Here is a 22,960-nt window from a genome sequence, read left to right as displayed (position 1 = left end):
AAATATTAAATAGCGTAGGAGCCAGAACAGAGCCCTGGGGGAGGCCACTTGAGACAAGTCTCCATCTGCTAGACTTGTCACCCAGATGCACCCAGAATCTTCTGTTTTGGAGAAGAAACGATACAGTGTTGGCCACCCATGGAGGCAGGCATCTTGAGATCTTGACTAGGAGACCACGGTGCCAGACCGTGTCATAGGCTGCTGTGAGATCAACAAAGACAGCACCCATCTTTAAATTCTTCTGGAATCCATTTTCAATGTAAGTTGAGAGGGCCAGGGCTTGTTCGCAGGTAGATCTTCCTGGGCGGAAACCAGCTTGGGCGGGTGATAGGAATTTCTCTGTAAGAGGAGAAATACCTGACAGAAGCAGCCTCTCAAGGAGTTTGTAACACACGGAGAGGAGAGAAATTGGTCTATAGCTGGCGGCCAGTGTTGGGTCTTTCTTTGGTTTCAAAACCGCTATAATCTTCGCACGATGCCAAACTTTGGGCATAGACTCAGATTCCAAGATGTGGGACAGGAATGAAGCGAGCCACTTCTTTGCCGCGGGACCCAGGTTAAGAATGAGTTCTGGGGTGATGTTATCATAGCCAGCAGCTGTTCCCGGTATAACCCTCCTCAAACTGTCTTCCAGTTCAGACAGTGTAAAGGGAGAGAGTTTTGGAGATGGACAAGATAACCGGAAGTGGGATGACCACTCATGGGAAATTTCTCTTTTCCAGACTGGGTCGATCTTAGCACATCCAACTTGAGTTAGGTGACTGGCCACTGAGTTTGGAGATACGGGAGGATGGGAGACGGGAGGGGGTTGGCTACCGGCACCCAGTCTGTGAAGAAGCTTCCAGGCCTTCCTACGTGAGTGGGTGAAGTTCAGACTTTCCGTGAGTTGTTGCCAGCGGGCTTGGCGTGCTGCATCCAGGGAGGCAATGAGATGGTCAGCCACATCTGGGTCGCCCGACTCATCATACTGCTTTAGTAGTTGCTCGCATTCAGTATCAAGACAAGGCGTATAGTTAGCACCCTCCACTGGCTGTGGGCAGAACCTCTGAGATATCTGGACTTGACTTTATGGGACGATTTTGTGATAATAAACATAGCCTGAAAGGCAGGCCTCATTAGTCAAAAAATATTAGCCAAAAGAATGCACCTGGCAGACAAATAACATATTTTGCAGACATAGATGCTAAAATACCAGTCAGTAGGGTTTCTTTTTATTTTTTTTTAATATTTATTTGTTCCTTTTTGCCCTTGTTTTATTGTTATAATTGTTGTTGTTGTTATTGATGTCGTTGTTGGATAGGGCAGAGAAATGGAGAGAGGAGGGAAAGACAGAGAGGGAGAAAAAGATAGACACCTGCAGACCTGCTTCACTGTTTGTGAAGCGACTCCCCTGCAGGTCAGAATTTTTTTGGATGGGGTAGGTAACATAATGGTCATAATGGTTACCTAAAGAGAATCTCATGCCTGAGGCTCTGAAGTCTCAGGTTTAATCCCCCACACCACCATAAACCAGAGCTGAACAGTTCTCTGGTAAAAATAAGTAAATAAATATAAAAAGAAGATATTAAACAAGAGAGAGCTTAAAAAAATTTTTTTTATTTATTTGCTAATGAAAAAGATAAGAGGAGAGAGAGAACCAGACATCACTCTGGTACATTGAACCAGAGTTGAATCCGGGGATTGAACTCAGGACCTCATGCTTTAGAGTCCAGTGCTTTATCCACTGAGCCATCTCCTTGACTGCAAGGACTTCTAATAAGCATCAGGAAGTCTGGGATCAGAAAACTTCAACAGTGGAGCACTGCTGCAGGTGTGTTTATCCCTATCTCCCCTTTTCTTCTAAATTTCTGTCTCTTTCTTTTTTTACTAGAGCACTGCTCAGCTCTAGCTTATGGTGGTGCAGGGGACTAAACCTGGGACTTTGGGGCCTCAGGCATGAGAGTCAGTTTGCATCACCATTATGCTATCTACCCATGCCCTAAATTTGTGTCTCTTATCAACAAAAGAAAGGAAAAAAAAAAAAAAAAAGGTCACTGGGAGCAGCAGGCCCAGAATCTCAGCAATAATAGCAATGTGGAAATAATATATGTGATAAGTGGTCCAGGAGGTGGCGCAATGGATAAAGCACTGGATTCTCAAGCATGAGGTCTTGAGGTCAATCCCTGGCAGCACATGTACCGGAGTGAGGAGTGATGTCTTGTTCTCGCTCTCTCCTCTTATCTTTTTCATTAATAAATAAATCCTTTAAAAAAACAATATATGTGACAATACATTTTTTAAAATTTGGCATTCATTTTGAATGAGCATTAATTTGGAGTTGCCTAGAACATTCAGTAGATTGTCAAGGAAATGGACAGGTGTGTGCTTGCATTTCAGGGAAGATGCTGGAGATATTTGGAAATTTTCAGCAGATGGCTCACTTTTAGATTTGGAGCCAGGTAATAAATTTCTGGTGTGTGTGTGTGGGGGGGGGTGGCATAATGGTTATGCAATGACTCTCATGCCTGAGGCTCCAAAATCCCAGGTTTAATCCCACCCCACCACCCCACCCAACCCCACCAACTCTAGCACCACCATAAACCAAAGCTGAGCTGTGCTCTGGTAAAAAAAAAAAAAAAAAAAAAAATCTGCTCCCTTGCCCGTTAAATACAGGCTGCAGTTCTCTGAAACCATTGAAGACATTACTAACTAGAGCCAGTCAGGTCTGGGTTTGCAGTCCAGTAAAGGGATGCTAATGTTACAGTGCACAAGGACCCTGGTTTAAGACCCCGGCCCCCACCTGCAGGGGAAAAGCTTCACAAGTGGTGAAGCAGTGCTCCAGGTGTCTGTCTCCTTCTCTATCTCCCCTTACTCTCAATTTCTGGCTTTCTCTATCAAATAAAGATTTTAAAAAATTAATATATATATGGATGCTAATCCTAATCCTTGAATTTTGAATTGAAAACGACCTTCCAAATTCCTTCACAACCCAGTGGCAAACTGTAGAAACTGATCATCAGTGGAGCAGAGACTCTATGGGGAAGATCTGTTCATGGCACTCTGCTTCGAAAAGCCTACATACACCTAAAGCTTGAAAAACTTTTTTTTTAATTTAAGAAAGGATTAATTAACAAAACCATAGGGTAGGAGGGGTACAACTCCACACAATTCCCACCACCCATTCTCCATATCCCACCCCCTCCCCTGATAGCTTTCCCACTCTCTATCCCTCTGGGAGCATGGACCCAGGGTCATTGAGGGTTGCAGAAGGTAGAAGGTCTGGCTTCTGTAATTGCTTCCCCGCTGAACATGGGCGTTGACTGGTCAGTCCATACTCCCGTCTGCCTCTCTCTTTCCCTAGTAGGGTGTGTCTCTGCGGAAGCTGAGCTTGAAAAACTTTGACCTTTGAGTTTGAAGTAATGTATAAAAATAATCGCAAATATTTGTACCAGGGTTTCAGGCATCTATAAATTCCAAGCTTAGTCGCCCTCCATCTTCTGGTGTTTACAAAAGCCCTGAGTTTTAAGCCTTTTATTACCTCTGCTCATCTGATAGTCCTTGTATACCTTACTGTGACTCATCAGCCAGTCTTGCTTTGTGTACTGATTTTTTTTTTTTTTTCTACTGATTTACTATAAAAGAGATTTTCTGCTGGGTCCAGAAGTTGTAGCATGAGCTAATTCTGGGTGGGCAGCAGTAAACTCTTGTTTTCCTGCACCCCAGGTGTCTGTGGCTGTAGTTCGGATTCCCCCGTGTACAACCTTGCAGGAGGAAGGGAGGGTATTCTCAGCAGAGCCCTCCTTTCTGATTTGACCTAGAATGGAAGCAGGCCAGGGACCCAGAGGGCTCAGCCTTGAGATAGTGCTGCAGACACAACAAGGGGTGGGGTCCGCAGCGGGCAGGGGCGGGGCGGGGCGGGGCGGGGCGGGGCGAAGCAGGTATACATCTGGAGCCCAGAGACCCAAAAGCCCCAGCACCTCCAGGCCTCTCCCCGCGCTGCAATGGACCGCACCGTGGTGCTCATCACCGGCTGCTCCTCCGGCATCGGCCTGCACCTGGCCGTGCGCCTGGCGTCCGACCCGTCTCGGAGCTTCAAAGGTAACCCGAGGGGACTGGATGGGAGAGAAACCATCAGCCCAGGCCCAAAGCGGATGCGGGGGAAGAAGCAGATGGAGCAAACAGCGAGCGGAGACCCTTCTTCTCCCACCCTGCAGTGTACGCCACCATGCGGGACCTGGCGGCGCAGGGCCAGCTGCGGGAGGCGGCGCGGTCTCGGGGCTGCCCCCCCGACGCGCTGGAGACTCTGCAGCTGGACGTGAGGGACGCAAACTCCGTGGCCGCCGCCCGGGCCCGCGTGAGCGAAGGCCGCGTGGACGTGCTGGGTGAGCCCCGCCGGGTCCAAACCCCGACCCCCGACCCCGAGCCGCGGGAGAGGGCGGTGAGTGAGGCGGGGGCCTCTCCCCGCAGTGTGCAACGCGGGCCGGGGCCTGCTCGGGCCGCTGGAGGCGCAGACGGCGAGCGCCGTGAGCGCGGTGCTGGACGTGAACGTGGCCGGGACGCTGCGGGTGCTGCGGGCCTTCCTGCCGGACATGAAGCGGCGCCGCGCGGGGCGCATCGTGGTGACCGGCAGCATGGGCGGCTTGATGGGTGAGGAAGGCGCGAAAGGCAGGTCCGGCGGGAGGGACGCGGTCTTCCCACGGCGCCCCGGCTTCTGGGGCGGGGTGCCGTCCCCGTGCCCTCAGCAATCTTCTCTCCCTCTAAGGGATGCCCTTCAACGCCGTTTACTGTGCCAGCAAGTTCGCGCTCGAAGGCCTGTGCGAGAGCCTCGCAGTTCTGCTGCTGCCCTTCGGCATCCAGTGAGTCACCGCCCCTCCCCTGCCCCCAACTCTGACAGCCCCGCTCGGCCCGCACCCCACCGCGACTCCGACCTGTGCGCCCAGCCTCCTCTCCCTCCGTCAAGCGGTGCAGTTATGCGGAAAGGAAGCCCCAGGGCTCGGGGCTGGCTCGGGGGCACACAGCCGTCGGGGTGAACTCCGACGCCCGACTCTCACGCCCTCGGGAGGGTGGGCGCGCGGGTCCCGCGCAGCCGCCGCGCCGCCCACCGACGGCCTCCCGTCCGCAGCGTCAGCCTGGTGGAGTGCGGCCCGGTGCGCACCGCCTTTCAGGAGAAGCTGGAGGGCGGCCCCGGAGGGGCGCTGGAGCACGCCGACGCCGAGACCCGAGAGCTCTTCTCCCGCTACCTGTGCCACTGGGAGGGCGTCTTCCGCGAGGAGGCGCAGGACCCGGAGGAGGTGGCCGAGGTGGGTCGCCGTGTGGGGGGGTGCTGGGGGCGGAGTCCCGGCGGGTCCCCGCGTCCGCCGCGCCGCCACACCGCTCTCCTCGCCGCAGCTTTTCCTCACAGCCCTGCGCGCCCCGCGGCCGGCGCTGCGCTACTTCAGCACCGAGCGCTTCCTGCCGCTGTTGCGCCTGCGCGTGGACGACCCCAGCGGCCGCGCCTACGTCGCCGCCATGCACCAGGCTGTGTTCTCCCACCTGCCCGCCGACCACCCGGATGGCGCCCAAGGGAAAGCCGGAGCCAGATAACCCCGAACCCCCGCTGCCCTGCAATAAAGCCTCAGTCAGCTGTCCCGCTCGTGCTCGCCTTTGAAGGGGGGGAGGGGGAGGTTGGCACGGAGGCAGCAGGTGGGGCTGCACTGCGCTTGCAGCCTTGGGGAGACCAGAGGTCTCAGCCGCTATCACTGCCAGGGTCACACCTTCCATCTCTCAGATCCGGGATGACAGCGCCGCGCCCCCTGGACACCTAGGGGCGGCTCCGGCGGTAGGGGGCTAGGTACAGGTGCGGGGAGTCAGGTGGGACAGCCGGCAAGTTCCTTACCTCCTCCAAGTTTGATACCTACGTCATGGACAGTGATAAGGGTGAGCTAAGATTTTTGTCTGAAAAGTGTTGATATTTTTTTTTTTCTTTTTGCAAAGCCGGGTCTCACACATGCGGGATTTCACTGCTTTTGCAGATATTTTCATTCAGAGAGAAAGGGAGAGACACTCAGTACCAGAACTTCCTCTGGTGCCATGTCACTCCCATGTGGTGCCAGTGTTTAAACCTGGTGGCCAGCATGACAAGAGTCTTAGGTTCCCTCCCCGGAGAGCTCTCTCTGACCCTAGAAGTCTTAAAAACAGCCAACTGCTAGAACTACTATGAGTCAGCCTGGGAGGGATAGGATCTTGCATGCACAAGGCGCTTGCACTGGGCAAACACTGAAAATCTCATACAGTTCCATCGCTTCAGATAACATATGCTGATTACCACCTTCTAAAATTTCCCATATATGCCTGGGAAGTGGCACAATGGATAAATTTTTGGAGCCTCAAGCATGGGATACTGAATCTGATCGAGCAGTGCATATGTCCAAGTGATACTCTGGTTTTCACCCTCCTGCCCCATTAATAAAATCAGCAGATCCTTCTGAAAATCCCCCAAACATGTTCAACTGTGTTGTCTCTCACAACTTATATTTTGCTAACTCACTACTCAGCATCTCCACATGATGCCTAACAATGTTTCCAACCCCCAAAGTCTGATTTCCAGTCTTTCCCCCTCCTCCCCATCTTTCCCACATCAATATGTGATGCTACAATTCTTTTCTTTTTTTTTTTTCTATTGCCTCCAGGGTTACCGCAGGGGCTTGGTGCCTGCACTACAAATCCACTGCTCTTGTAGCCATTTTTTCATATTTTGGGGTAAGTCAGAGAAAAAATGAGAGAGGGGAAGATAGGGAGAAAGGGTAGTCTGGGAGGTGGCACAGTGGATAAAGCATTGAACCCTCAAGCATGAGGTCCCAAGTTCAATCCCCGGCAGCACATGTACCAGAGTGATGCCTGGTTCTTTCCTGCTTTCTTTCTCAATAATAAAAATCTTAAAAAAAAAAAAAAAAAAAGAGGGAGAAAGGTAGACACCTGGAGACCTGCTTCACCACTTGTGAAGTTACACCTACGCACCCACCCCCGCAGATGGGGAGCCTTGGGGTTCGAACCAGGATCCTTGGGCAGGTCCTTTTGGTTTAGTTGCTCAGTTCTTTTGAACTTGGACTGTGGAAGCCATTTCCTTACTGGTTTCCCTGATTCCACCTTGCCTACCAATAGTGCAGCCAGAATGTGCTTATAGAAATGCAAGTCTGAAGGAATTGGGCGGTAGCACAGCAGGTTAAGCACATGTGGTGCAAAGCGCAAGGACCAGTGGAAGGATCCGGGTTCCAGCCCCGGCTCCCCACCTGCAGGGGAGTCGCTTCACAGGGGGTGAAGCAGGTCTGCAGGTGTCTATCTCTCTCTCCGCCTCTCTGTCTTCCCCTCCTCTCTCCATTTCTTTCTGTCCTATCCAACAACAACTATAACAATAAAAAGAAACAAGGGCAACAAAAGGGAATAAATAAATAAATTTTTAAAAAATGCAAGTCTGATTGTTTGATATCCTTTGCTCAGAACATCTTCTGTAGCTTCCTATCTTAGTAAGATCCAAGATCTTTTATTTTTCCTTTGTTGCCAGGGTTATCACGGGCTCAGTGCCCACTACCACAAACCCACTACTCCTACTGACTTTTTTTTTCTATTTTAATTGATAGGACAGAGAAATTGAGAGGGGCAGGGAGATAGAAAGTGAGAGAGAGGGGGCTGGGTGGTATCACAGCGGGTTAAGTGCCCATGACATGAAGAGCAAAAACTGGCATAAGGATCCTGGTTCGAGCCCATCTCTCCACCTCTAGGGGGGTCACTTCACAAGTGATGTTCCCTCTGTCCTATCCAACAACGACAGCAATAACAATAATAACAAAAACAACGATAAACAACAAGGGCAACAAAAGGGAAAAAATAGCCTCCAGGAGCAGTGGATTCATCGTGCAGGCACCGAACCCCAGTGATAACGGTGGAGGCAAAAAAAAAAGAGAGAAAGACACTTGCTGCATATCTGCTTCATCACTCATGAAGCTTACCTGCTGTAGGGGGAGGCAATATTCACTTAACTAGGTGTGCCACCACCCAGCCCCTGTAAAACCCCTGTAAGTCCTCCAAGATCTTTGATCCAATCCCTGACTACTTTTTGTCTTCACCACTCTCACCCCAATGGTCTCCTCCTGTACCAGATCCTGGGACTATTTATTTTAAATGTGGGAGCATCACCTCAGGGCCCCATAATAGTTCACTGTTGCTATTCTCTGATTCCATACTTCCTTCAAAGTTTTGCTGTTTTCTTGGGTCACCTATCTAAAACAGCATTCTCTTGTCCGCTACAGTCCTCATTCCCTGTTTTTTTGTTTGTTTGTTTATTTGTTTTTACCTTCATAGTACTTTTTCACCACCAAATGCATTATAAAACATTCACCACCCCTATCCCAAGACACACAGAAATCTAAGTTGCCGTTTGGTTTTTGTTCAGTGGTTGAATCCTTTTTTTTTATATATTTATTTATTCCCTTTTGTTGCACTTGTTTTATTGTAGTTATTGATGTCATTATTGTCGGATAAGACAGAGAGAGACACCTGCAGACCTGCTTCACCGCCTGTGAAGTGACTCCCCTGCAGGTGGGGAGCCTGGGGTTCAAACCGGGATCCTTCTACCGTTCCTTGCGCTTTGTGCCATGTGCGCTTAAGAAGCGGTGCTACCGCCCAACTCCCCAGTAGCTGAATCTTTATACTTAGCACCAGTCCTGAACATAGGAGGAAATAGATCCAAATTTACTAAAGAGTCTGTCAGCACAGGAAACTTAATGTGTGGGTCAAGGTGTTTCAGGGTCTGACTGGGAAGTGGAATAATATGTTGTATTCTCAAGCATGAGATCCTGAGGGATTCCCTGACATTGCATGTGCCAGGTGATGCTCTGGTGTTCTATCATACTCTTATAAATAAATACATATAATCTTTTTTGTATTATCTGTATTTATTAGATAGAGACAGCCAGAATTCAAGATAGAAGGGGATGATAGATACCTGCAGCCCTGCTTCACCACTCCTGAAGCTTTCCCCCTGCAGATGGGGACCATGGGCTCGAACCTGAGTCCTTGAGCACTGTAACATGTGCTCAAACAGGTGCACCACCACCTGGCCCCATAAATAAATATTGGGGGGGGGAGTTGGGCGGTAGTGCAGCGGTTAAGCACAGGTGGCACAAAGCGGGAAGACAGGCATAAGGATCCCCGTTCAAGCCCCTGGCTCCCCAACTGCAAGGGAGTCGCTTCACAAGCGGTGAAGCAGGTCTGCAAGTGTCTATCTTTCTCTACTCCTTTCTGTCTTCCCCTCCTCTCTCCATTTATCTCTTTCCTATCCAACAACGACGACATCAATAACAACAACAGTAGTAACTGCAACAATAAAACAAGGGCAACAAAAGGGAATAAATATTTAAAATAAATATTGTATGGGGTCAGGCAGTAGCACAGCAGGTTAAGTACACATGGCATGAAGCAAAGGACTGGCTCAGGGATCCCGGTTCAAGCCCCAAGCTCCCTACCTGCAAGGGGGTCGCTTCACGGGCAGTGAAAATGTCTCTGAAAGAAACCTAGCCCCTTGATGCCTTTGTGGCTCTGTAATGCCTCCAAAGATTCTCGGGGCAGATTCAAATTCTGTGGTGCCAGGCCTATACAGTTTTGGTGGGCTGCTTTTTTTTATTATTACTTTTTTTATGGAATGCTTCATAGATGTGCAAGTCATCTTTGCAGGGGGGTCATGTTAATCTTTTCAGTATCATTCCAACTGTAGTATATGTGCAGCCAGAGCAAGTTCTTGGTGAGCTGCTTTAAAGAGTACAAAAAATAGGGAGTCGGGCGGTAGCACAGCGGGTTAAGCGCAGTTGGCGCAAAGCGCAAGGACCAGCTGAAGGATCCAGGTTCCAGCCCTGGCTCCCCACCTGCAGGGGAGTCGCTTCACAGGTGGTGAAGCAGGTCTGCAGGGGTCTATCTTTCCCCCTCTCTGTCTTCCCCATCTCTTTTCATTTCTGTCTGTCCTGTCCAACAACAACGACATCAATGACAACAACAATAACAGTAACCACAACAATGTGAAACAAAAGAGAGAAAAAAAATAATAGCCTCCAGGAGCAGTGGATACGTGGTGCAGGCACCGAGCCCCAGAAATAGCCCTGGAGGCAAGAAACCAAACCAAACCAAACAAAAAAATAACTACATATTGTAAAAAGATTTTTAGGAAGTCCAACTGAAGTGGCCCAGGAGGTGGTACAGCAGCCAAAACATCAAATCTGCCAGCATGAGGCCCTAAATTAATCCCTTGCATTGCAAATGCAGAGGGATGATCTGGATAGCTACCTCTTTTAATCTGGATTTTCTTTTTTAAAATATATTTATAATAACAGAGACAGAAATTGAGAGGGACTTGTAAGATAGAGAGTCCTGCAATACTGTTTTACCATTCATGAAGCTTACCCCCACAGGTGGGGACCAGGGCCTTGAACCTGGGTTCTTGAGCACTGTAATGTAGGCACTCTACCAAGTGCTCACCACAAGGCCCCTTGGGTCTCTCTCAATGAACAAACAAATAAATTTAGGGCGAGTCTGGCGGTAGCGCAGCAGGTTAAGCACACATGGTGCAAACGCAGGGACCGGTGTAAGGATCCTGGTTCGAGCCCCCAGTTCCCCACCTGCAGGGGAGTCACTTCACAGGCATTGAAGCAGGTCTGCAGGTGTCTTTCTCTCCCTTTCTCTGTCTTCCCCTCCTCTCTCCATTTGCTCTCTGTCCTCTACAACAACGACTACAACAATAAAACAACAAGGGCAATAAAAGGGAATAAATAAATATTAAAAAAATAATAAATTTAGGGCTGTAGAGATAACATGATGTTTATACAAAAAGACTTCCATGCCTGGTTCCCACCTGCAGGGAGGAAGTGATGAAGTGCTTCAGAGTGGTGAAGCAGTGCTGCAGGGCTCTCCTGTCTTCACATTCCTCTGGACTTCTAGCTGCCTCTATCCAATACATAATAATAAAAGATAACAATAAAGAATTCCATGCCTAAGGTACTAAAGGTTCCAGGTTCAAACCCCAGCACTACCATAAACCAGAACTGAGAAGTACTGTGGTAAAAACAAATATGTAAATAAGTGTAAAAACTATAAGTAGAAAAAAAAACTACATTTACTTATTTATTGGCTAGAGACAGCCAGAAATAGAGAGGGGAGAGGGAGAGAGGGAGAGATGGAGAGGGAGAGGGAGGCGCGAAGACCCCCTTCACCACTCACAAAGCTTTCCGCCTACAAATGGGGACCAGGGGCTCAAACCCAGGTCCTTGCACACTGTAACGTGTGCCACTTAAAGTAAATCTAACTGAAAATGTCTCTGAAAGAAACCTAGCCTCTTGACGCCTTTGTGGCTCTGTAATTCTTCCAAAGATTCTCGGGGCAGATTCAAATTCCGTGGTGCCAGGCTTATACAGTTTTGGTGGGCTGCTTTTTATTATTATTACTTTTTTTTATGGAATGCTTCATAGATGTGCAAGTCATCTTTGCAGGGGGGTCATGTTAATCTTTTCAGTATCATTCCAACTGTAGTATATGTGCAGCCAGAACAAGTTCTTGGTGAGCTGCTTTAAAGAGTACAAAAAATAGGGAGTCGGGCGGTAGCACAGCGGGTTAAGCGCAGGTGGCGCAAAGTGCAAGGACCGGCATAAGGATCCCGGTTAGAGCCCCCGGCTCCCCACCTGCAGGGGATCATTTCACAGGTGGTGAAGCAGGTCAGCAGGTGTCTGTCTTTCTCTGCCCCTTTCTGTCTTCCCCTCCTCTCTCCATTTCTCTCTGTCCTATCCAACAAAGATGACATCATCAACAACAACAACAATAATAACTATGTAACAATAAGGGCAACAAAAGGAATAAATAAAATATTTTTTAAAATGTTATGCATGTACAAACTATTGTACTTACTGTTGAATGTAAAACATTAATTCCCCAATTAAAAAATTTTTTAAAAATTAAAATAAAAAATAAAGAGTACATAAAATAGGCAGTCGGGCGGTAGAGCAGCAGGTTAAGCACACATGGCAACAGCATCAGTAACAACAATAATAATAACCACAACAATGATAAAAACAAGGGCGACGAGACTGGGCTGCACCCATCATCTGCCTGCCCACTCGACCCCTTTTAAAAGCACTTGCTGGGCCTCTTGCTAGTGACCCATTGAGCTGTCAAGAAAGGGAAGAGTAAAGACACCACTTTTGGGTAAAGTGACAGCATGTCGTGTTGTTTGCTTCAGTCGGTGGTGTGACAAGTTACACCACTTTTGGCAACTGTTTGGGCTTGTGAATGGGTGGGGAGACTTGGGTATCAAGGGACGACTGAACAGGCTTCCTGCTGCTGGTGTGGGTGACATGGTGATGGCCACAGTCAAAAAAGGCAAACCAGAGCTCAGAAAGAAGGTACATCCGGCAGTGGTAATTCGACAACGAATGGGCTTGTGAATGGGTGGGGAGACTTGGGTATCAAGGGACGACTGAACAGGCTTCCTGCTGCTGGTGTGGGTGACATGGTGATGGCCACAGTCAAAAAAGGCAAACCAGAGCTCAGAAAGAAGGTACATCCGGCAGTGGTAATTCGACAACGAAAGTCATACTGGAGAAAAGATGGTGCATTTCTATATTTTGAAGACAATGCAAGGGTCATTGTAAACAATAAAGGGGAAATGAAAGGTTCTGCCATCACAGGACCAGTTGCAAAGGAGTGTGCAGACTTATGGCCCAGGATTGCATCCAATGCTGGCAGTATTGCATGATCCTTCGGTGTATTTGTAAAAAATAAAAACTTATTTGTTCAAAAAAAAAAAAAGCGCGACAAAAAGGGAAAAATAAATAGATAACATGTTTTAAAAAAGTACAAAAAATAGGGGGTAGATAGCATGATGGTTATGCAAAGAGATTCTCATGCCTGAGGGTCCAAAGTCCTAGGTTCAGTCCCCTGTACTACGATAAGCCAGAGCTGAACAGTGCTCTGGTTAAAAAAAAATAAACTACTACCTTCTGCAACCCTCAAAGACCCTGGGTCCATGCTCCCAGAGGGCTAGAGAATGGGAAAGCTATCATGGGAGGGGGTGGGTTATGGAGATTGGGTGGTGGGAATTGTGTGGAGTTGTACCCCTCCTACCTTATGGTTTTGTTCATTAATCCTTTCTTAAATAAAAAAAAAAATAAATAAATAAATAATAAAAATAAATAAACTAAAAAATAGGGGCCAGGCAGTGGCACACTGGTAGAGTGCATACATTACAATGCACAGTTGTTCAAGTCCCAGTCTCCAGAGGCAGAGGAGAAGCTTCACAAGTGCTGGAGAAATACTGTGGGTGTTTCTCCGGTCTCTCTCTCTACTTCTCTCTCGCACCCTCCATCAAAAAGAAAAAGGCACTAGGATCAGTGAAGTCATCATGCAGGTACTCATGCCATGGTGGCAAAAACAAACAGGTCCAGCAAGAGACAACTCACCTACATAGTTCACCTAGATCCAGCCTGGAGTCTGGGCCCACCGTACTAGGGTATTTCTCTCTCCATCTCGCTCTCTTTTATTTATTTATTTATTTTCCCTTTTGTTGCCTTGTTGATTTTTATTGTTGTTGTAGTTATTGATGTCATTGTTGGATAGGACAGAGAGAAATGGAGAGAGGAGGGGAAGACAAAAGGGGAGAGAAAGACAGACACCTGCAGACCTGCTTTACTGCCTGTGAAGCGACTCCCCTACCGGTGGGGAACCAGGGGCTTGAACCCGGATCCTTGAGCCAGTTCTTGCGCTTTGCGCCATGTGAGCTTAACCCACTGCGCTACCGCCTGACTCCCTCTCTCTCTTTTTTAAATTATCTTTTATTTATTGGATAGAGACAGCCAGAAATTGAAAGGGAGAGATAGAAAGGGAGATAGACACCTGCAGCACTGCTTCACCACTTGTGAAGCTTTTCCCCTGCAGGTGGGGACTGGGGGCTTGAACCTGGGTCCTTGTGCATTGTAATATATGTGCTGAAGCCACCACTCGGCCCCTCTCCATCTTTTATTTTTGTGTGGTCACTTTTCCCCTCTTTATTCATTATGACAGATAAATTGAGAGGGGAGGGAAAGGAAGTGAGGGAGAAAGACAACTGCAGACCTGCTTCAGTGCTTGTGAAGCGCCCCTGCTGCAGGGGGAGGGGTGAACCCAGCCCCTTGTGTATAGTCCTGTGTGCGCTTACCTGGCTGTGCCACCACCTGGATCCTTTTATTTATCTTTTTGAAGATTTTGTCTTTTTTAAAAATTTCTTTATTGGGGGAATTAATGTTTTACAGTAAACACAATAGTCTGTACACGCATAACATTTCCCAGTTTTCCACATAACAATACAACCCCCACTAGGTCCTCCTCTGCCATCATGTTCCAGGACCTGAACCCTGCCTCTACCTAGCCCAGAGTCTTTCATTTGATACAATACACCAAGATTTTTTTCTTTATTTTATTTTTTTGCCTCCAGGGTTATCGCTGGGAATTGGTGCCTGCATTACAAATTGAATCCACTGCTCCTGGAGGCCATTTTTTCCCATTTTGTTGTCCTTGTTGTAGTTGTTATTGCTATGATTCTTTTCTTTTTTTAAAGAAATTTTTATTATCTTTATTTATTTATTGGATAGAGACAGCCAAAAATCGAGAGGAAAGAGTTGGACAGAGAGAAAGAGAGACAGAGACACCTGCACTGCTTCACCACTCGTGAAGCTTTCCCTCTACAGGTGGCAACCGGGGACTTGAACCTGGGACCTTGCACATTGTAACATGTGCACTCTACCAGGTGCACCACTACCCAGCACCTGATTATTTTCTTTTCTTTTTGCCTCCAGGGTTATTGCTGGGGCTCAGTGCCTGAACCATGAATCCACTGCTCCTGGAGGCCATTTTTCCCCCTTTGTTGCCCTTGTTGAGGTTATTATTGTTGTTATTGATGTCGTTCATTGTTGGATAGGACAGAGAGAAATGGAGAGAGGAGGGGAAGACAGGGGGAGAGAAAGATAGACACCTGCAGACCTGCTTCACCGCCTGTAAAGCGACTCCCCTGTAGGCGGGGAGCCGGGTCTCGAACCGGGATCCTTCCACTGGTCCTTGCACTATGCGCCACCTGCACTTAACACGCTGCACTACCACCCGACCCCACCTGATTCTTTTATTAATGTTAACAGACCAAAAAGAGGGAGAGGAAAAGGGGGAGAGAACGCCAGAGCATCTGTCTGGCACATTTGGTGCCAGGGATCTATTTAATTCAGGACCTCATGTTAGAAAGTCCATTGCTCTAGTCACCTGAAACCTCCACAGTGGCTGTCTATTTTTTTTGTTGTTGTTATCATTATTTGAAAAAAATTATATTTATTTATTTCCCCTCTTGTTGCCTTTGTTGTTTTTTTATTATTGCTGTAATTGATGTCGTCATAAGATAGAAATGGAGAGAGGAGGGGAAGACAGAGAGGGGGAGAGAAAGATAGACACCCGCAGGCCTGCTTCACCACCTGTGAAGCGACTTCACCACCTGTGAAGCGACTCCCCTGTAGGTGGGGAGCCAGAGCTTGAACCAAGATCCTTAGTTGGTCTTCGCACTTAGCACCACGTGCGCTTAACCCGCTGGGATCCTTTTTGTTATTATTATATATTTTGTACCTGTCTTAATGACAAGAGATAGAGAGGGAAAGATATATCAGAGCACTGCTTAACTCCAGTTTAAGGTGGTGCTGGGGATTGAGCTTAGGGCCTCAGAGCCTCAGGGATGAAAGTCTTTTTGCAGAACCATCATGTTGTTTTCCCAGCCAGGCTCTCTCTGTCTCTTTTTAATATAATGTTTTTATTATATTTATTTATTGGATAGAGGCAGGCAGAAATCAATTTTGTTTTTTATTTTTATTTATTTATTGGAAAGAGGCAGTCAGAAATTGAGAATGGGAGAGACAGACACCTGCAGCACTGCTTCACCACTCACAAAGCTTTCCCCCTGCAGGTGGGGACCAGGGGCTCAAACCTTGCGTATGGTGATATGTGCACTCAACCAGGTGCACCACCACTTGGCCCTAGCTTGTCTCTTTTTATCTGGAAAAAAAGTTGGTTCCAGGGTGCAGGTGGTAGCACAGTGATATTTAATTTAATTTTTTATTATTATATTTATTATTAGAGACAGAGACAAATTGAGAGGGGAGGGGAGGTGGAGAGGGAGAGAGACAGAGAGACACCTGCAGCCCTGCTTTACCACTAGTGAAGCTTTCCCACTGCAGGTGGGGACCAGAGGCTTGAGCCTGGGTCCTTGTGCACTGTGTATATGTGTTTAACCAAGTGCGCCACCTCCTGGCCCCCGTGGTAGCACAGCGATAAAGCATTGGACCCTCAAGCATGAAATTCCAAATTAACCCTTTGGCATCCTGTATGTGATACTCTTGGGTGTCTCTCTCATTAATAAATAAAATCCAAACAAACAAACTCAGAGTGAAGTTCCAAGCCCCAGTAATGGGGGGGGGGGAGCAAAAACAAACAAAACAACAAAGCCCCAGGTGCAATCCCTCACACCACCATAAACCAGAATAGTGGTCTGGTAAAAAAAATAATAAATAAAAGAAATTTAGGAAAATAAGCTATAAAACATTACCAGAATCTTGGAAATTGGTTTTCCTCCCTTTTGAGATTCCTATAGACAATTTACCTGGAATATTTCCAGATGGTAACCTGGTTCAGTCCTCTCCCTAACTGGGAAACTGCCAATTCCAACCTATCCAGCACACACTAGCTGATAAGTTTCCTGCCTTGAGCCCCCTTTTTTCTAGTCCAGAGACTGTCCTCTGGTGGGTCTGAGCTCACGTGCAAAGCTCTCTTCTGAAAACTTCTGCCTCATTGGTGCTAGGTGCTGTGGAGAACATCTTGCAGATACACCAAGATCCAGCCTCTGTTATTGTTAGCAAGCATAAATCAAACCACCATCCACTGCAAGGAAGCAAAGATGTTTATTGACGAATTGCAATCTGGGCCGAGATGGTGACTGGTGTTAGTCTACCAAGCTCGACCCCAAACAGGGCTCAAGCCACACAATTTATAGGAATTCAGACTACACTCAGGGAAGGGGAGCACATCACCTTATCAACCTACATCCAATAACAGGCTATAGCAAACACAAAATCTAATCATTTCAAACTTAGCAAAAAGCGGGGTCCATACAAAGCAAAGTGCGGGCTAATTTCAAACCTTGCAAAACCAGACAACCAATAAGACTTGACCAGGTATTAGGTCCTCACATCCCCCTACCAGGCCATACCAGGCCATCTGGCGACCAGTATACTGCTGGGGCTGTGCAGAGGTCCTGATAAGGCTAGCCCTCACACAGAACTTCTGCAAAACACCTGATGGCCTTCACTGATTACTCCCGTTCTTTAAAGGGAAAAGGGCAAGGAATTTTCCACCTCATACTACAAGCAACTCATACTAAAAGCACTTAACAAGCAACTGCATAAAAAGGGAATTTCAAGGCTACTGACTTTTACATTATCACCTTCCTATATGTCAATGGGACCCTCAGGGCATCAGTTTTGCTTTCTATGAAACAGGAATTAGAGGGGTTGAGTCAGTAGCGAACCTGGTAGAGCGCACCCACTGCAGTGCACAATGACCCAGGTTGAAGCCTCTAGTCCCCCCCACCTGTGGGAAGTTTCACGCGCAGTAACTTAGTGCTGCAGGTGTCTCTCTTCCTCTTCCCTCTCAACTTCTCTGTATCCAAAACAAATATTGTAATCTATAGACATGGAAATTAGGACCTGTGCTATAATCTCCCTTAGGAAGATCCTTGAACTGTGAAGATGCCGGGAAGGTTCCTGAAACGTCCTAATTTAAGCACCACCCTGGCACCCGCACCTCGTTCTGCTTTGGTCGCTCTCTAGCCAGTCTCTGCTTTCACAGGACATGGATGATATGGGCTTTCAAGGATGCTTGCCCTCCTCGGTCCAGAACCCGCCTCACCGAAGTTGAAACAAATACTCTAACCAGATTTGAGGGTCAACTCTACCCAGTCTGCCGGTTGCGGTGCAAGGTCATAGGAAATCTCGCGAGATTTCCTTTTCGACTGGCCGGGTTGTTTGGCCTCTTTCAGTTTCCGTAGCTGAGATCTCCCGAGCGAGTGCTTCCGGGTCGCAACCAGAGGTTAACCTCCGCGGTGGTGCCAGCTGAACCAAGTCCCGGAGGTCTTAGTAAGTAGGGGGCTAATCGGAGCCTCAGCGCCCACCTTTAGTCACCTTCTTCAATTCCTTGAAGAGCCTGGTGCAGTTTAGCAAGAGGGCCCGGGATTTTTGCGTCCCCACGGCTCCATGACTCAGGGACTCCTACCCAGTCTCCCCTCCCAGGATTTCAATTCGGTTCGACGAAGTCACGGCTGACTCAGATGCAGAGAAACTGAGACTTAGAGCACGTCCGGAGGCGCCGTTTCCCAGGCCCCGTCCCTCTCTCTGGGGTCCTTCGAACAGCGCCGATCGACCAGGTCGATCCGCAGGTCCCCTGTCTTGATCCAAGACCCATACAGACTTTGGCCTCAGCCACATCCCCCCAGTCACCCTTGCCACGTCTCCCTGACTCTCTGCAGGCTCGGGCGGCATGGCCCTGTTCCGGTCGGGCCTCCTGGTACTGACGACGCCGTTGGCCTCCCTGGCCCCTCGCCTGGCCCCCATCCTGACATCGGCGGCCCGGCTGGTGAATCACACACTCTACGTCCACCTGCAGCCAGGCCTGAGTCTGGCGGGCCCGGCGCAGCCCCAGTCCAGCTCCGTGCAGGCCACGTTTGAAGTTCTCGATTTCATCACCCACTTCTATGCTGGCGCTGACGTCCACAGGCACCTGGACGTCAGAATCTTGCTGACTAATGTTCGAACCAAGAGCACCTCACTCCCTTCCCTGCCCAATTCGGTACAGAACCTAGCTCACCCGCCAGAAGTGGTGCTCACTGACTTCCAGACCCTGGACGGGAGCCAGTACAACCCGGTCAAACAACAACTAGAGCGTTATGCCACCAGCTGTTACAGCTGTAGTCCACAACTGGCTTCTGTGCTGCTCTATCCCGACTATGGGCCGGGAGAGCTGCCTGTGGAGTCCCTGGATGTCCTCTTACCCTCCACCATCAGGCCGTCCTCCCCCGTAGCCAGGTCTCCAAAGCAGCCAGTGCGCGGCTACCGACGTGGGGCTGTGGGTGGCACTTTTGACCGTCTGCACAATGCCCACAAGGTGTTGCTCAGTGTTTCATGCATCCTGGCCCAGGAGCAGCTTGTGGTGGGAGTAGCAGATAGAGACCTGTTGAAGAGTAAGTAAAGAGACACCCTTGGTTAGTTCAGTGTGAGGCCCACGGCTTCCCACTTCTACAAAATCTCTCAGTGCCTTGAACTCAACTGAGAGTTTAACTAAGGGAGTTTGGTTAAATGAATAAATGCATCTTTCTTAGTGTGTTAAATAGTCACCATTCAGTCAGAATCTCTTAAAAGATGAAGCCAAGGAATCTATAAATTTTTAAAAAATTATCTTTATTTATTGGATAGAGACAGTCACAAGAGGGGATAGAAAGGGAGAGAGACAGAGAGACACACCTGCAGCCCTGCTTCACCACTTGCAAAGCATTCCCCTTGCAGGTGGGGACCAGGGGCTTGAACCTGGGATCCTGTGCATTGTAATGTGTGCGCTCAACCAGATGCGCCATAACTCAGCCCCAGGAATCGGGGCCAGGTGGTGGTGCACCTGGTTGAGCACACACGTTACAATGCGCAAGGACCCAGGTTCAAGCCCCTGGTCCCCACCTGCAGGGAGAAAGCTTTGCAAGTGGTAAAGCAGGGCTGTAGGTGTCGCTCTGTCTCTCTCCCTCTATCACCCTCTCCCCTCTCAATTTCTGGCTGTCTCTATCCAATAAATAAATAAAGATAATTAAAAAAAAAAGTTCTTCAGGGTGGTCTGAGAGGTGGTGCAGGATAAAGCACTAGACTCAAGCATGAGGTCCTGAGTTCAGCCCCCTGCAGCACATGTGCCAGGGTGATGCCTGGTTCTTTATCTCCTCCTGTCTTTCTCAAATAAATAAAATCTTAAAAAAAAAAAAGTTCTGCAGGTAATGAATCCAAAAGTTTGAGGTCCTAGAATGGAGGAGTGAATTGTAGATAGTAATGCCAGAGGCAGTAAGAGGGGATTTAGGGAGGTATGATTCTTGCTAGTTTCCATCTGACCCCAATGAGTCCACTGGCATTGCTAGCTCTCCAGACATGTGCAGCTCTTAAAATGACTACTGTGCTTCCTTGCTGCCTCCCCCTAATTGTTATCCCTTTCACAGACCACTTCGCAGCCTAGCCCCTTCTACCTGTCACCCCCTTTAGGAGATAGAATATATATATATGGATATTCTCTCCATACGGGCCCACATTCTTCCCAGTAAAACAATCTCACTGTTCTTCTGGATTCCTTCCCCAGGCAAGTTGCTCCCTGAGCTGCTTCAACCCTATGCAGAACGTGTGGAACATCTGAGTGAGTTCCTGGTGGACATCAAGCCTTCCTTGACTTTTGATATCATTCCCCTGCTGGACCCCTATGGGCCCGCTGGCTCTGACCCCTCCCTGGAGTTCCTGGTGGTCAGCGAGGAGACCTATCGTGGGGGGATGGCCGTCAACCGCTTCCGCCTTGAGAATGTAACCCCTGAGGGAGACTGGCAGAGGGAGTGGATGGGGATGGGGAAAGCCATGGAGTGGGAGCACCTGCTGGAATTACCATAACCCCTGAGGAAGGGAGAGAGGTTGCCAGTGGTGGGAAGAGCTGAGAACTACTAGTTCCTTGCCTCGGATATAAGGTGTGAATGGATAAGGGGACAAGTTGGGTGTCAGTGTTGGCCTTCATTTCATCTTCCCTCTCCTCACCTCTTTTCCTCAGAACCTGGACGAGCTTGCTTTATACCAGATAGAATTGTTGAAAGATCTTGGCCACAAGGAAAATGAAGAGGACAAAGTTAGCTCCTCCAGTTTCCGCCAGCGAATGCTGGGAACCCTGATTAGGCCTCCACATGTAAGTCTGCCCGCTTTTCTGCTTGGATGGGCTAGGAATGCTAGAGAGAAGAGACTGAGAAGTTGTGCCTGAGAACCCTAGTAACGGTGGGGTTTCCTCTCATTTACTCCCAGAAGAGACCAGAGCTCCCCCAGGGTCTCTATGTGATTGGGCTGACAGGCATCAGTGGTTCTGGGAAGAGCTCAATAGCTCAGCGGCTGAAGGGCCTGGGGGCATTTGTCATCGACAGTGACCAACTGGGCCACCGGGCCTATGCCCCTGGTGGTCCTGCCTACCAGCCTGTTGTGGAAGCCTTTGGAACAGGTACTAACTGGGATGGGCTGGAGGTGGCCTGAAGTGAGGAGACGGGCTGGCCTTCTTGCTCAAGTTCTCCGTTCTCTGTTGTGCAGATATCCTCCATAAAGATGGCATCATCAACAGGAAGGTCCTAGGCAGCCGGGTGTTTGGGAACAAGGTAAACTCATGCCTCTCCAAAGACTCCTCAGCTGCTACTAGATCCATACTTTGAGACCCAGCAGACCTCTCTGGTTTGGTCCAGAAATTTCCATGCATTTACTCCACAGCACCCCACTTCCCCTTGGGCTAGCTTCATCTAGGAGGGAAAGTAATCTCTGCCCACACCCTCTATTCTCCTTTCCAGAAGCAGATGAAGATACTCACGGACATTGTGTGGCCAGTTATTGGAAAGATGGCCCTAGAGGAGATGGATCACGCTCTGGCTGAGGGTGAGTGGGGGTGTGTGTGTGAAGGGGGCGGCTAAAATTAAGCAGTTTCCTCCCTGGGAGCTTCACCACCTCAAGCCAGACCATCCATTTCCTCTGGGACTAAGTTTAATTGGCTCTCTTGCCTGTAGCCAAGTGTCAGGTTATTGCTGGCAATGACTGGGGTCTCCCTGCAGGAAAGCATGTGTGTGTGATCGATGCTGCCATGCTACTTGAAGCTGGCTGGGAGAACATGGTGCATGAGGTGTGGACTGTTGTCATCCCTGAGACAGAGGTATCTACCTACCCCACCTCACCCCATCCCTACTACAGAATGCACCCTGCTCTGAGCCAGTGGGCTGACAGATGCCTCATCTGTGTCCAGGCCATACGACGCATTGTGGAAAGGGATGGTTTGAGTGAATCTGCAGCTCAGAGCCGCCTGCAGAGCCAGATGAATGGGCAGCAGCTTGTGGACCAGAGTCATGTGGTGTTGAGCACCTTGTGGGAACCAAGGGTCACCCAGTGCCAGGTTAGTGCCCAGGGAAGACTGGGTGATGGGGAGGGAGTCCCCACTGGGTGCTTGCCTGACTCTGTCCTCTCTCCCAATATTCTGACCTGCCCAAAGGTGGAGAAAGCCTGGGCCCTTCTTCAGAAACGCATCTCCAAGACATTGTCGCCATGAGACCCTTGACTGACAGAGTTCTCTGTGGGGCCTGACTTGTCTGTGGAGCTGATGAGATCCAGCTGTGAGGAGGAAATGGGCCCTTGATGTCCACTCAGCTTAGGCTTAGAGGCCTCGGAGAAGGGCTGGACCTGGTGGAAATAGGAAGCCTACCCAGCATGTTGGCATTTGGCCAAGGGTGTGGGCCATGCAAGAGCAGGCCTCTCTATAGTGTTTCATCTCCACTCTTGCTGTGACTGAGACCTGTGCAAACGCTGGGAAATAACAGAATTAAAGGTGATTATTACCAGGTGCTGCTTGTATGATGTTTAATTCCTACTCTGATGCCTCTGGGTAACTTTAGGACCCTCGAGTCACAAGTGCAGGGGCCAGGCCTAAGCTGAAAACTGGGAGTAGAGTGGTTAGAGCATGACCCTTGAAACTGGCCAGACTGAGGTCAACCGGCCCGTTTCTGGCTTGATGTGCGCTTTTGCGTAAGTTAGAGGCGGCTTCCTCTGGGTACTTTGGTGGTTTCCTTAACTATAAAGTAGCAGAGCCCACAGGCTCTTTGCAAGCA

At 48.9% G+C, this 22,960-nt stretch overlaps 2 protein-coding genes and 3 non-coding genes across 10 annotated transcripts; 3 read left to right on the top strand and 2 right to left on the bottom strand.

Moving 5' to 3' along the window:
- Positions 1-3,926: 3,926 nt before the first annotated feature.
- Positions 3,927-6,620, top strand: HSD17B1 (hydroxysteroid 17-beta dehydrogenase 1). Of its 4 annotated transcripts, XM_007535025.3 has the most exons (6): positions 3,927-4,077; positions 4,194-4,361; positions 4,447-4,626; positions 4,742-4,835; positions 5,102-5,279; positions 5,368-5,606. In XM_007535025.3, exons 1-6 carry the CDS (start codon positions 3,981-3,983, stop codon positions 5,560-5,562), a joined length of 912 nt encoding a protein of 303 aa, XP_007535087.1. In that variant the 5' UTR covers positions 3,927-3,980; the 3' UTR covers positions 5,563-5,606. The 4 variants fall into 4 exon arrangements, with proteins under 4 accessions (XP_007535087.1, XP_060059451.1, XP_060059450.1 ...); XM_060203468.1 differs by having other exon boundaries at positions 4,194-4,626; positions 5,368-6,620; XM_060203467.1 differs by having other exon boundaries at positions 4,447-4,835; positions 5,368-6,615.
- Positions 6,621-9,644: 3,024 nt separating this feature from the next.
- LOC132542272 (U6 spliceosomal RNA) lies at positions 9,645-9,747 on the bottom strand. Its single transcript, XR_009553370.1, has one exon. It is a non-coding gene; the product is annotated as a U6 spliceosomal RNA (small nuclear RNA).
- A 1,699-nt stretch (positions 9,748-11,446) lies between these two features.
- LOC132542273 (U6 spliceosomal RNA) lies at positions 11,447-11,549 on the bottom strand. Its single transcript, XR_009553371.1, has one exon. It is a non-coding gene; the product is annotated as a U6 spliceosomal RNA (small nuclear RNA).
- Positions 11,550-12,114: 565 nt separating this feature from the next.
- Positions 12,115-12,249, top strand: LOC132542318 (small nucleolar RNA SNORA21). The gene has a single exon (XR_009553406.1). It is a non-coding gene; the product is annotated as a small nucleolar RNA SNORA21 (small nucleolar RNA).
- A 5,794-nt stretch (positions 12,250-18,043) lies between these two features.
- COASY (Coenzyme A synthase) lies at positions 18,044-22,696 on the top strand. Of its 3 annotated transcripts, none has more exons than XM_016193399.2 (9): positions 18,048-19,288; positions 20,434-20,648; positions 20,887-21,018; positions 21,135-21,321; positions 21,408-21,472; positions 21,659-21,743; positions 21,917-22,014; positions 22,105-22,251; positions 22,348-22,696. In XM_016193399.2, the coding sequence occupies exons 1-9, from the start codon at positions 18,589-18,591 to the stop codon at positions 22,402-22,404; spliced, it is 1,686 nt and encodes a 561-aa protein (XP_016048885.1). In that variant the 5' UTR covers positions 18,048-18,588; the 3' UTR covers positions 22,405-22,696. The 3 variants fall into 3 exon arrangements, with proteins under 3 accessions (XP_016048886.1, XP_016048885.1, XP_007535069.1); XM_007535007.3 differs by having other exon boundaries at positions 18,051-19,288; positions 21,132-21,321; XM_016193400.2 differs by lacking the exons at positions 21,917-22,014; positions 22,348-22,696 and having other exon boundaries at positions 18,044-19,288; positions 21,132-21,321; positions 22,053-22,191.
- The last annotated feature ends 264 nt before the right edge of the window (positions 22,697-22,960 follow it).

Source organism: Erinaceus europaeus, chromosome 12 (genome assembly GCF_950295315.1).
Source record: "Erinaceus europaeus chromosome 12, mEriEur2.1, whole genome shotgun sequence".
Taxonomy (NCBI): Eukaryota; Metazoa; Chordata; class Mammalia; order Eulipotyphla; family Erinaceidae; genus Erinaceus; species Erinaceus europaeus.
Note: the sequence above shows the minus strand (reverse complement) of the source record. Positions and strands in the feature narration are given on the sequence as shown.